A 12,610-nucleotide genomic window follows, 5' to 3' on the forward strand; every position below is an offset into this window, starting at 1 on the left:
CTCACCCCTCCCCTCCTACCCACTCCTCACCTTCCCCCCTGTGCTCTTTAAGGCCCCAACAGGAAGCAATTGCTGGAGCTAAGCAGCCCCTATGAGAAAGAGTTGGCAAAACAACTCAGTTCAAATTGGATCTGACCGAGAAGGAAGCTCAGCAGAAGCTCCTCACTGAGGACTAGGAGCATAGGCTTTCCAAGCAGAAGGAAAACCTGTGGGAGTGCAAGGCCAGGTACCGGCGCCTGGAGGCTCAGCAGGCTGAGATGGTCAGCCAGTTCCAGGCCATGATGCAGTCCCACTGGAACGAGGCCCTCCAGCTCTTTGCCACCAGCAATGCTTCCCTCCAGCCTTCGCCCAAAGGCCCCCACCAGGAGGTTGAAGCAGACCCCAAGTCGGAATTTCTGCCCCCCTCTGCCCCGCGCAAAAAGACCCCGAAGGGGGAGACTCTCTGCAGCAACACAAGCGTTCATTGCACATATTCTGCCCAGAGACCGTAGTTTGAGGAGCCCTGATTTAGTGCAATATAAAAAAATGCAAAGTTTTTCTGCAGACCACCAAAATTTTCTCACAGACCATCAGTGGTCCATGGACCGCCAGTTGGTGACTGCTGCCCCAAAGGGCCTGAAGAAGCAATGGATGGAATCTAATGAAGGAGAGAAGCAACCTAGGATTCAGGAGAAACAACTACTTAGTGGAAGGGCTTCCCTCCAGAAGTTGTGGGTGCTCCAACACTGGAGATTTTTAAGAAGAGATTGGACAGCCTTTTGCCTAAAATGCTACAGGCTCTCCTTCCTGAGCTGGTGGTTGGACTAGAAGACCTCCAAAGTCCCTTCCAACTCTGTTTTTCTGTTATCTGTTTGCATCACGTGTCCATAATATGTGAGATTCTGCTTGCTAATTATGTCCTCGGGATAACGGTCAGCCTTTATTTCCTCTTGGCCCAATTGATTGACTCTTCTTGAAGTCCACGGTAACTTAGTAACCCATAATTCAGAGGTGCCAATCTTCTACCTCCTCTAATTCTTTCTTAAATGTCCAGCTTTCGCAGCCACGCTTTGCTCCAAGGGAGACCCATTGCTTTCACTCTTCTGATCCCTGTTGTCATAGAAATATCCTTACCCTTCATGATCTCGCTTAAATTGGCCACTTCCATCTTTCCTGGGATTAATCATCTTTACGTCTCCAACATGCCTCCCATTTCATTTTCTACTTCGGCCCGAGAAAACAAATCTTTCCGCCACTTTTACTTTTTTTCCCCCCCTTCCATTCAGCTGTGATATTGTGTTTTTTTTTAACCTGAAAATTTTATATGTTACCAAGGAGCTTTTTTCAAGAGGCAACTGGACTGTCTGGTTTTTCTTTTAAAGACGTTTCACTTCTCATCCAAGAAGCTTCTTCAGCTCTGAGTTGGATGGTAGGGAACGGAAGGATTTATGCTCCTTGCAGACAGCTGGTCATTTGCATGCTTTTTAGAGAGCCAATGAGGCCACTTGGAGGCTGGTTTGAAAGAGGGGTCAAAGGGGCCATCTGTGTCAAAATTGAACAGCCCCCCTCTCAACAGAGAGGGAGGGATACGAGATTTATATTCAGTTTCCACTCACATGACTCTGAAGACACAGCTAAACCTCCAAGTGGCCTCAACGATTTTCTAAAAGGATGCAATTGTTAAGTGAATCACTGCAGCTGTTAAGGTTGATCAGTGGAACAGAAGTTGCCTCCAGAAGTTGTGAATGCCCCAACACTGGAAGTCTTTAAGAAGATGTTGGATAGCCATTTACAATACAATAGCAGAGTTGGAAGGGACCTTGGAGGTCTTCTAGTCCAACCCACTGCCTAGGCAGGAAACCCTACACCACTTTAGACAAATGGCTATCCAACATCTTCTTAAAGACTTCCAGTGTTGGGGCATTCACAATTTCTGGAGGCAAGATGTTCCACTGATTAATTGTTCTAACTCTCAGGAAATTTCTCCTCGGTTCTAAGTTCTCTCCTTGATTAGTTTCCACCCATTGCTTCTTGTTCTACCCTCAGGTGCTTTGGAGAATAGTTTGACTCCCTCTTCTTTGTGTTTGTCGGAAACGGTACAGGGTTTCCTGCCTAGGCAGGGGGTTGGACTAGAAGACCTCCAAGGTCCCTTCCAACTCTGCTATTGTATTGTATTGTAAGGTAGTAGTCATAGCAATAGCACTTATATACCGCTTCCCAGTGCTTTTACAAGCCTCTCTAAAGGCTTTACAGAGTCAGCCTCTTGCCCCCCAACAATCTGGGTCCTCATTTTACCCACCTCGGAAGGATGGAAAGCTGAGTCAACCTTGAGCCTGGTGAGAGTCGAACTGCCAAATTGCAGGCAGCCGGCAGGCAGCAGAAGTAGCCTGCAGTACTGCACTCTAACCACTGTGCCACCACAGCTCTTGTAACACTCTTGTTAAGTAAATCTGTCTTCCCCCGCCATAGAATTTACTTGTCAGAATGGGGCAAAAGGGGATCCCATGACCCCAGCATACGTCAACCGTCATAAATATGAACCAGTTCTCAAGCAGCCGAATTTTGATCGTGTGGCCATGGGGGTGCTGCGATGGACCTAAGTGTGGAAGACGGCCACAAGTCCCTTTTTTCAGCACCGTTGTAACTTTGAATGGTCGCTAAATGAACTGTCGTAAGTTGAGGACTTCCTGTATTTTGAGAGAAAAGGCCTGTAATATGGAGGCTTCAAACCAACTGCTCCTATAGACGTTTAATGAATGAGGGATAACAGAAGGAAAGTAAACCCAAGATACAAAACATTTACAGCCAAGTTTTCTCACCTTTTCTGAATGAGTGTTGGACAACTTTTTCAAGGATTATCCAGCCAGGTGGATGGGAATTGTAGTCCAAAACTACAATTTGCAAATTTGGGGTTGAGGAAGCTTTAAAAGTGGGATGCATACTCTTTTTTTTTTATAAAAGAAAAATGATGAACGCTTTGGATATATACTTCTTCATCCACCTTTTTATAGTAGTTTTGTTCAATATATGTATATATATATATATATATATAGAGAGAGAGAGAGAGAGAGAATATTCTATATTCTGGGATGTAGCTGAAAATATTACAGCTGCTGCTTACAATTTTGTGTGTGTTGTGTGTGAGGGACGCGGTGGCTCAGTGGCTAAGACACTGAGCTTGTCAATCAGAAAGGTCGGCAGTTCGGCGGTTCGAATCCCTAGCGCCGCGTAACAGGGTGAGCTCCCGTTAATTGTCCCAGCTTCAGCCAACCTAGCAGTTCGAAAGCACGTTAAAAAATGCAAGTAGAAAAATAGGGACCACCTTTGGTGGGAAGGGAACAGCGTTCCGTGCGCCTTCGGCATTTAGTCATGCCGGCCACATGACCACAGAGACGTCTTTGGACAGTGCTGGCCCTTCGGCTTTGTAACGGAGATGAGCACCGCCCCCTGGAGTCCGGAATGACTAGCACATATGTGCGAGGGGAACCTTGACCTTTATGTTGTGTGTGTTTGTGTGTTAGAAGCAGCCCATTTCCTTCATAGACCAACTCTTGTGTGCCATCTGCAAGTAAAATATTAAAACATAAAAACTGTATAGGAATATAGTTAGCTATAGTATAGCTACAAACTGCTACAGAATCAATGGCGAAAGTATTGGAAGAAACATCAAGTTACAATCTGACTAAATCAAGATTTTAAAAAACAGAGATAATATCTACGCAAAGAGAGTCGATATTTGTGACTTCATTGGTCGACAAAATAATTAACCAATTGGACTCCAAATTGTCCTAAACTGCTTTAGAACAGTTGTTAAGTGTCCTCTGCTTGTTCTCTGCTTTGTTATTGACAAAACCAAATGGGGGAGCTCAGGGCTGAAGTGTGAGGTCCCTTGTTGGTCTCTGAGCTTGGTTGTTTCCTTGCAGACGTCTCATAACCCAACTAGGTAATATAATCAGTGCTACAAGGCGGTAGGATTCGTTCTCAACTCCCATGCTCTCAGCAAACCCCCATTCGCTTCTAGTATCGATGATGTTGCCTAGTTTGGGTCATGAAACATCTGCAAAAAAAAAAAAAAAGCAGCCAAGCTCAGAGACCACCAAGGACTACCCCACCCCCCCCCAAAAAAAAACCAATTTTCTCAATTAAAAGCGGAAAGAGGTCATTTTTGTCTTTTCTTTTCCCCCCCCAAGCTAATTTTGTGGCAGACGGAGAAAAGGCTCCTTGTTCTTCCCCTTGTGCTTCCTTCTCAGCTGAAGACTCCGAAGAAGATTCCATCGCTCCTAATGACTGCAAGAAGGTAAGGGGTTTGGCATCCCATAATTGTCACCCCTCATTAGCACAGGGGGCCTGAGTGGTGTGTAGTGGCCTAGAGGTGGAGCTCTCACCTCACAATCAGGATGCTGTGAGTGTCAGGGTTCCTAATAGCATCCAAAATTAAATCGGAGTCCAAGGCAAAGGATTCCTCAAAGTTCCAATTTATTAAGAGAGACATGTTGGCACATCTGGGAAAACCCGAATCTGAAAGCTTCCCGGTTTTCCCCACCCAGTTGAAAGTTCAGGATCTTGCCCCCACACCCACAAGTCCATCACATGGTCCAATCTCCCACTGCCATGCTGGCAGGTCCACCCATCCAGTTCTGGTCAGGTGCAGAGACAAAGGATGACCTTGGCTTTCTGGAAAGAATTTTGTTATGGCTACATAGCATCTAACTCCGTACAATCCCTCCTCCCATTTTCCCATAATAGAAAAATGCATACTAGAATAATAGAAAGTGTGGCAAGCCAAAGAACCTCGGCAGGGTGGGGGGCAGTTCAACGTCACTTGTGTCGGGGGTGCCTATGATGGCCTGAGTGCTCTGCCAGCGAAAACGGAGCTCGGGAGGGCTGCACGCGGCTCTCGGGAAGCTCCATTTTCACTTGCAAAGGCACTGCGGGCCAGTCCTTTGCTGTTTTCAGGGTGGCCCCATGGGCCAGATCTAAGCACCCATCCAGTTCAGGTAAGGTGTAGACAAAGGATGACCTTGGCTTTCTAGAAAGAATTTTGTTATGGCTACATATCGTCTAACTCCGTACAATCCCCCTCTCCCATTTTCCCACCATAGAAAATGCATAGCAGAATAATAGAAAGTGTGGCAGGATCCAAAGATCCAAAAGAAAAGATGGCTGCAGGCCTCACAGTGAGTCAGTGGTGTGTTTCAACCGGTCTAACGACCAGTTCGCTGAGTGCTCACTTTCTCCGAGCCTCTGGGAAGGCGAAAACTACCTCCCCTGGGCTCCGGAGGCACTCCCGCCTGTTTCCGGTCTTCTGAAAGGCACGTTTTCCCCTCTCCCTGAGCCTCCGCACAGGTCCTGCACTTACCTCGCATCCAAAGCTGGCCACATGGAGACTCCTGAGAGGGGCAGGGTGGGAGGGGCCAGCCAGGGGTGGGATTTGGAGGTTCTCCGAATCAGCCATAACATTAGCTACAGGTTCTCCCGATCCGAGGCAAACCCATAGCAGCTCACCCAGTGGTGAAATATTCAGTTTTTTTACTGCTGGTTCTGTGGGCGTGGCTTGGTGGGCGTGGCAGGGGAAGGATACTGCAAAACCTCCATTCCCATCCCACTCTGCGTCCAGCCAGAGGTGGCATTTGCCGGTTCTCTGAACTACTCAAAATTTCTGCTACTGGTTCTCCAGAACCTGCTGGATTTCACCCCTGAGCCCAGCCCTGATTACCTGTACCACCGAAGCTTCTTAGAGATTTCAGTTAAGGAAATAGGTATCCGTTTTGCAGGTGCAATTTATCCGCTCCACCCTCAAAGATGGCGTCCTTCCGCTTATAATATCTACACATTTTACTCCCTTTTAGGAGATCATGGTGGGACCTCAGTACCAGGCCATCATCCCTCTCTTGCACTTGAACAGGCAGGGTGAAAAAGGTGAGCAATTTTTCTCGCGCGGAGCCTTGTTGTTTTAGCCTTCGGCAGTGCTGTATGGGTGTCTTTAATCTCTCTTCCTAGACCAGGGGTCGGCAACCTTAAACACTCAAAAGAGCCACAAAGGTCCTAACCAGAAGCCCCCCCAGTTCAATTCTGGAGCCGACCGGACGTCCGGTTCCCCCACCATAGAGTCTCCTCCTAGTGTGGCGTCCTTTTTCCTCTACCTGTCCTAACCCAAAGCCCTATCAACTGTGGAGCCGACCGGCGACAGGGAGCCACAGCAAAGGGATGAAAGAGCCACCGTTTGCTGAGCCCTGTCCTAGAAGTTAACCTTCAGGGCCAAGAACTGTGCAAATTGGGCTGTCCTTAGACAATACCAGCTGAGGATTTCAAAGTTTTGGAAAAGCTAAGAAATAGCCCCTGGGGGGGTGAGGGGGGGGTGAGTGAAAATTTGCAGTGTTTTTGCTGACAATTAAAAGAACAAGCCTTGTTGCTTGAACACTTTGCCTTCTTCTTTACAAACTTATTTGAGTTTTTAATTGAGGTTCTCGCGTCAGTGTTAAAGTGCTGAACATTGGTCGCACAATTGTCATGTGTGTAACCACTAGGGCGTAGGACTGAGTTTGGTTGAACCAGTTTCCTAGATTCCTTGTAACGGGAATGGAGAAATTGCTTGCTTGCTTATTTCATTTATTTATTTGATTTTTATCCCTCCTTCCTGTTTTCCCCACAACAGTCCTGTGAGATGGGTTGGGCTAAGAGAGAAGGACTGTCCTAAAATCGCCCAACAGGCTTTCATGCCTAAAGCAGGACTAGAACTCACCGTCTCCTGGTGATTGGCCCAAAGTCACCCAGTTGGCTTTCATGCCTAAGGCGGAACTAGAGTTTTAAGTATTCTGTTGATTGGCTCAAAGTCATCCAGCTGCCTCTCATACCTAAGGCAGGATTAGAACTCACCATCTCCTGGTGATTGGTCCAAAGTCACCTAGCCGTGTTTCATGCCTAAAGCGGGATTAGAACCCACCATCTCCTGTAATTGATTTTCCCTATACCACTGCCACACCCAGTGAAGTTTTTTGTCTGCTTTTTATTTCCCACTGTTTCTACACCTTCATTATCCCTCCCCCCTTCTTCCTTCCCTTCTTCTTTAAATACCTGCTTCCCTGAATTCAGAATTCTATTTAGGCTCGATTTTAATGATTTATGCATATTTTGTATTTTGTATTTTTTGTATTTTATTAAAATTTATAGGCCGCCCTTTTCCCTGAGGGGACTCAGGGCGGCTTACAACCATTAGGGAGGGGGTACAATACAAAATAAACAATATAAAAACAAGATAAGTAGTAAAAACACAACATGCATTCTACATTCAACACTCGGGTGGGGCAAATTAAGGACTTATCCCCAGGCCTGTTGGGAGAGCCAGGTCTTGAGGGCTGCGCGGAAGGCCTGGACGGTGGTGAGGGTGCGTATCTCGACGGGGAGATCGTTCCACAGGGTCGGAGCTGCAACAGAAAAGGCTCTCCTCCGTGTAGTCGCCAGTCGACATTGACTGGCGGATGGGATTCGGAGGAGGCCCAGTCTGTGCGATCTAATCGGTCGGAGGGAGGTAATCGGCAGAAGGCAGTCTCTCAAGTACCCAGATCCACTACCATGGAGTGCTTTAAAGGTGGTCATCAGTACCCTGAAGCGCACCCGGAGATCGACAGGTAGCCAGTGCAGCTCGCGGAGGATGGGTGTAACGTGGGCGAACCGCGGTGCGCCCACTATCACTCGCGCGGCTGCATTCTGAACTAACTGCAGTCGCCGGATGCACTTCAGGGGCAGCCCCATGTAGAGCACATTGCAGTATTCCAGCCTAGAGATCACAAGGGCTCGAGTGACTGTTGTGAGAGCCTCCCGATTCAGGTAGGGTCGTAACTGGCGGACCAGGCGAACCTGGGCAAATGCCCCCCGTGGTCACAGGCGACAGATGATGATCGAGAGTCAGCTGTGGATCCAGGAGGACTCCTAATTATATTTTTTATAATTTCACGTAGTTCTTCAAATTCCCACCTTTCCATAATGTCCAGTTCCAAAGTTACAGTTTTATACAATTCTTATTTCAAAGTTCTGGTCCACCTTAAATTTAGCTAATTCAGCTGCTGTGGAGAAGAGCGACGGGAGCCATCTTGGTCTTTTGTTCTTCTTTAATGCCCAGTTCCAAAATTGCAGTTAGTTATACAGATCTTATTTTGAAGTTCTGGTCCACCTTAAATTTAGCTAATTCAACAAGTGTGAAAACGGAAGAGAAACTGGAGCCATCTTGAACTTTTGCAGAAACAAAAGAAAAAAAACTTTTGTATTTTCCCAGTTCTTGATTTTTTTATTATTTTTCCCTTGCTACTTTCCACCTCTCGTTGGTTACAGTTGCTCAAAATATATTAATTGGAACACACTTGCATACAACCAAACTTGGATATGTTTCTCTTCGGCTCCTGTTTTCCCAAGTTCTGATTTATGGAAGTTGGTTATTTAAAACTTCCCGCACAGGCAAGATTAGGTTATCAATTGTCAGTGAGAAAAAGTGTTCTTTCTTCCTTGTTGCATTCCACCTCTCATTGATTGGAGTTGCTTAAGATATATTAGTTGGAAGAAATTAGGACGAAGTAATTCCTTCGGAATGTTTGGTTTCTAGTTCAAATCCAAAACCAAATTTAGAGTTTGTATTTGAGTGGGTTTGTCACTTCTCTGCTTTCTCCCTTTCTGTCCAAATTGTTTCGGACAGAAACAATTGGCTTGGGGGGGGTAGTGTTTCAACCCTCCATTTTCCCTTTCTTTCTTTCCTTTTGCTAAAATCCAGATCTGTCTATTAATACTATTTGTACTCTCAAGATTCTTTGCCTTTTCCAAGTTTTGATTTATGACTGGGTTAAATGAATTTTCTTACCAGTCTTTCATCTCGCCCCAACACTCCTGTTCAGTTGCTATGGCTGGAGTTGGTTTATCAGACAGGTTCATGTGAGGCTCTTCAGAGCTCACATCCCCCACATCTGTCCAGCTGGAGAACTTCCTGTCAAATCTCGACTTTCATACTTAAAGTGAGACGGAAACTCATAATTTCGTGGTTTCTAGGCCAAGACCTTAATCACTAAACTAAACTCTGGGTTTAATCTCTCTCTTTCTCTTTCTCTCCCTCTCTCCGTTTCACTCACTCACTGTTTCTTTCTTCGCCTAGTCTATGAAAACGATGACCAGTTGCTGTGGGACCCAAACATCCTTCCAGAGAGGGAGGTGGAAGAATTCCTCTTCCGAGCCATCAAGAGGAGATGGGATGAAGTCTCCAACGCCAGGCTTCCCGAAGGAGAGATGGTGAAGGATAACGAACAAGTGAGTGCTGTCTGGCTAAGTCTCCCCCATCACGAGGGAGATTGCTGCAAGGAAAACGCTCGTGAGCGGTAGGAAGATTAATTAATGGGTTAATTTTAAAATGCTGATGCCGCCTCAAACCTCCCCTCAAGCAGAGAAGGACACTAGGGCTGTGATGGCGAACCTATGGTACATGTGCCAGAGGTGGTACGCAGAGCCGTGTCAGTGGGCCATTGCCAGCTGCTCTTCTGGTTTCCGGCGCGCGCATGCGGACTGGCCAGCTGGTCTTTGCATACGCTGCAGTGTCAGAAATCGAAAGACCAGCTAGCCAGTGCGCATGTGTACGCTGGAAACAAGAAGAGCAGCTGGCAACGGCACGCATGCCCCCAGAGAGGGCTCTGCGGGCCACCTCTGGTATGTGTGCCATAGGTTCTCCATCACAGGCCTAGGGCAGCTGCACTCGTGGTCTTTGCCCACACTGGAAACCTAAAACCAGGTGGCCGGTGCGCATGCTGTTCTTCAAGTTTCTGGTGCTCTGACGCACGCACAGGAACGTGCCGCCGCGAGTTCTGGTTTGGGCACACAGTGCCGAAAAGGTTTGCCATCGCTGTACTAGGGCAACAAAAAAGAAATAGAATAGCCTGCCTTTAAAGGTGTTTCAGCCCTAACAGTGATTCTTAACTTAACATTTGTGCAAAAGACACGCCCAGGTCAGACAAAGCTTTAGCTACTAGATCCGTGATGGCGAACTTATAGCATGTATGATTTTTCACCGTCCCTACAAGACAGTTATAATCCTCAAGGGATCCCCAAGATGGCAGGGATATCGACGGTTCTTCAGAGCCCCTAGAGAATGTGTCGTGTCACCGCAATGCTGGCCACACCCCTCGCCATGCATCGTTTTTACGGCCAGCTGATTTTTCAGGTCATGCCACGCATGCACGGGGGGTGGAGCGCATGTGGGGGATGTACATGCACAGGCAAGGGGATGCAGCGCCCCCCCGCCTCCCCGGGCCCATTTTTGCTCCCAGGAGACTGCAGAGAGGCCTATTAGGCCCAAAATGGGGCATGGCGGGGTCACGCACATATGTGCAGGATTCGAGGGTCATTCAGGCGGTCACATGTGCATGCACGGGGTGGTGGGATACGGGGGGGCGCACGCGCATTGCATTATGGGTGCACTTTTGGCACACGTCAACAAAAAGGTTAGTCATCCCTGTACTGGATGCTAAAGTTGGCAGGTGCTTGACTGAGGAAGATGTTACCTAGTTGGGGGTTGGGGGGGGGAAGACAGCCAGCTCAGAGAGCACCAAGGACTGCACAGATTAACCCTGAGCTACAGATATTATCTTCTCTTGGAGAAGAAGGATGTTTCTAAGCCCTGCTAAGATGTCAAGGTCTTTGGCAATGAATATCTCGATGCCAATGGAGGGATCCTTGGTGCTCTCTGAGCTTGCTTGGTTTCGTGCAGATGTTTTATTACCCAAAGATGTCACTGCTAGAAGGGAACAGGAGGTGGAGGTGGAGAAGGAGGTGGAGAACATGGAGGAGGAGGAGAAGTGGAGCAGGAGGAGAGATATGGAGGAGGTGGAGAAGGAGGAGGTGGAGAAGGAGGACATGGAGAGGAGGAGGTGGTAGAGAAGGAGGACATGGAGGAGAATAGACAGAGGACATGGAGAGGAGGAGGAGGTGGTGGTGGAGAAGCAGGACATGAAGGAGGAGGAGAAGTGGAGCAGGAGGAGGACATGGAGGAGGTGGAGAAAGAGGAAATGGACATGGAGAGGAGGAGGTGGTAATAGAGAAGGAGGATGTGGTGAAAGAGGAGGACATGGAGAGCAGGAGGCGGTGGTGGAAAAGTAGGACATGGAGGAGCAGGAGAAGTGGAGCAGGAGGAGAGATATGGAAGAGGTGGAGAAGGATGACATGGAGAGGAGGAGGTGGTAGAGAAAGAGGACATGGAGGAGAATAGACAGAGGACATGGAGGAAGACATGGAGAGGAGGAGGTGGTGGTGGTGGAGAAGCAGGACATGGAGGAGGAGAAGTGGAGCAGGAGGAGGACATGAAGGAGGTAGAGAAGGAGGACATGGACATGGAGAGGAGGAGGAGGTGGTGGAGAAGCAGGACATGGCAGAGCAGAAGAAGTGGAGCAGGAGGAGAGATATGGAAGAGGTGGAGAAGGAGGAGGTGGAGAAGGAGGACATGGACATGGAGAGGAGGAGATGGTAGAGAAGGAAGACATGGAGGAGAATAGACAGAGGACGTGGAGGAAGACATGAAGCGGAGGAGGAGATGGTGGTGGAGAAGCAGGACATGGAGGAGGAGGAGAAGAGAAGCAGGAGGAGGACATGAAGGAGGTAGAGAAGGAGGACATGGACATGGAGAGGAGGAGGAGGTGGTAGAGAAGAAGGACGTGGTGGAGGAGAGGACATGGAGAGGAGGAGGTGGTGGAGAAGGAGGACATGGAGGAGAACAGGTGGAGGACATGGAGGAAGACATGGAGAGGAGGAGGTAGTGGTGGAGAAGCAGGACATGGGTGCAGAACATAGAGGAGGAGGTTGAGAGGAGAGGAAGATGAGGAAATGGAAGAAAACGACCGTGTGGTCCTTGGGGGCCCCTTAACGTGGTTGTTTTCTTGCATACATTTCTTCATAATGTGCTGCAGTTGAGCTGAGTCCCTCCTTAGCCATTGTTATCCCATAGTTTTTTTGCACGGTGATAGACAATGACAAGGTCTTGCTCCTTCTTCCCATCCCCTTCCCTGCTCAGGTTCTTGTTTCTCAGCAGCCTCTTACTTGTCCTCGTAGCCAAAGCTGCTTTTCTGATCATCCCGCCTCCCTGTGCGATTGTGTCCCCCACAGGCCCTCTACGAATTGGTGAAGTGTAACTTCAACGCAGAAGAAGCTTTGCGGCGACTCCGGTTCAATGTGAAGGTCATTCGAGGTGAGACAGAAGGCAGTTCTTCTATTTTTCTCTTCTTTCTATCTTTCTGTTGTTTGTGTTCTGACCTGGGCTCCCCAAAAGCACGAATAGCAGTAGACTTATATACCGCTTCATAGGCCTTTCAGGCCTCTCTAAGCGGTTTACAGAGAGTCAGCATATTGCCCCCAACAATCTGGGTCCTCATTTTACCCACCTCGGAAGGATGGAAGGCTGAGTCAACCCTGAGCCGGTGAGATTTGAACCGCTGACCTGCTGATCTAGCAGTAGCCTGCAGTGCTGCTTTTAACCACTGCACCACCTTGGCCGACTCCTCGTCCTGGTAAAACCTCTTTTATTTAGGTTAAAGGGGATTCCTCTCCAGCAAAGTCCCGGCCAGGAGTCTTTCGAGAGATTTCACAACTACAGAGCTTTTTCAGGCTTGGA

The 12,610-nt window shown here is 48.1% G+C and overlaps 1 protein-coding gene across 2 annotated transcripts in view; it reads left to right on the top strand.

The window, feature by feature from the left end:
* Positions 1 to 12,610, top strand: part of MIER2 (MIER family member 2) — a 73,902-nt gene that overhangs the window by 41,695 nt on the left and 19,597 nt on the right. For both annotated transcript variants that reach the window (XM_087703310.1, XM_087703309.1), the window contains 4 exons: positions 4,170 to 4,276; positions 5,829 to 5,898; positions 9,116 to 9,267; positions 12,106 to 12,187. In XM_087703310.1, the coding sequence (XP_087559436.1) occupies positions 4,170 to 4,276; positions 5,829 to 5,898; positions 9,116 to 9,267; positions 12,106 to 12,187 (411 nt within the window). The remainder of the gene's footprint in view (positions 1 to 4,169; positions 4,277 to 5,828; positions 5,899 to 9,115; positions 9,268 to 12,105; positions 12,188 to 12,610) is intronic.

This window comes from Thamnophis sirtalis, unplaced genomic scaffold (genome assembly GCF_051295495.1).
Source record: "Thamnophis sirtalis isolate CommonGarterSnake01/CBP01778 unplaced genomic scaffold, rThaSir2_p1.2 scaffold_1, whole genome shotgun sequence".
Classification (NCBI taxonomy): domain Eukaryota; kingdom Metazoa; phylum Chordata; class Lepidosauria; order Squamata; family Natricidae; genus Thamnophis; species Thamnophis sirtalis.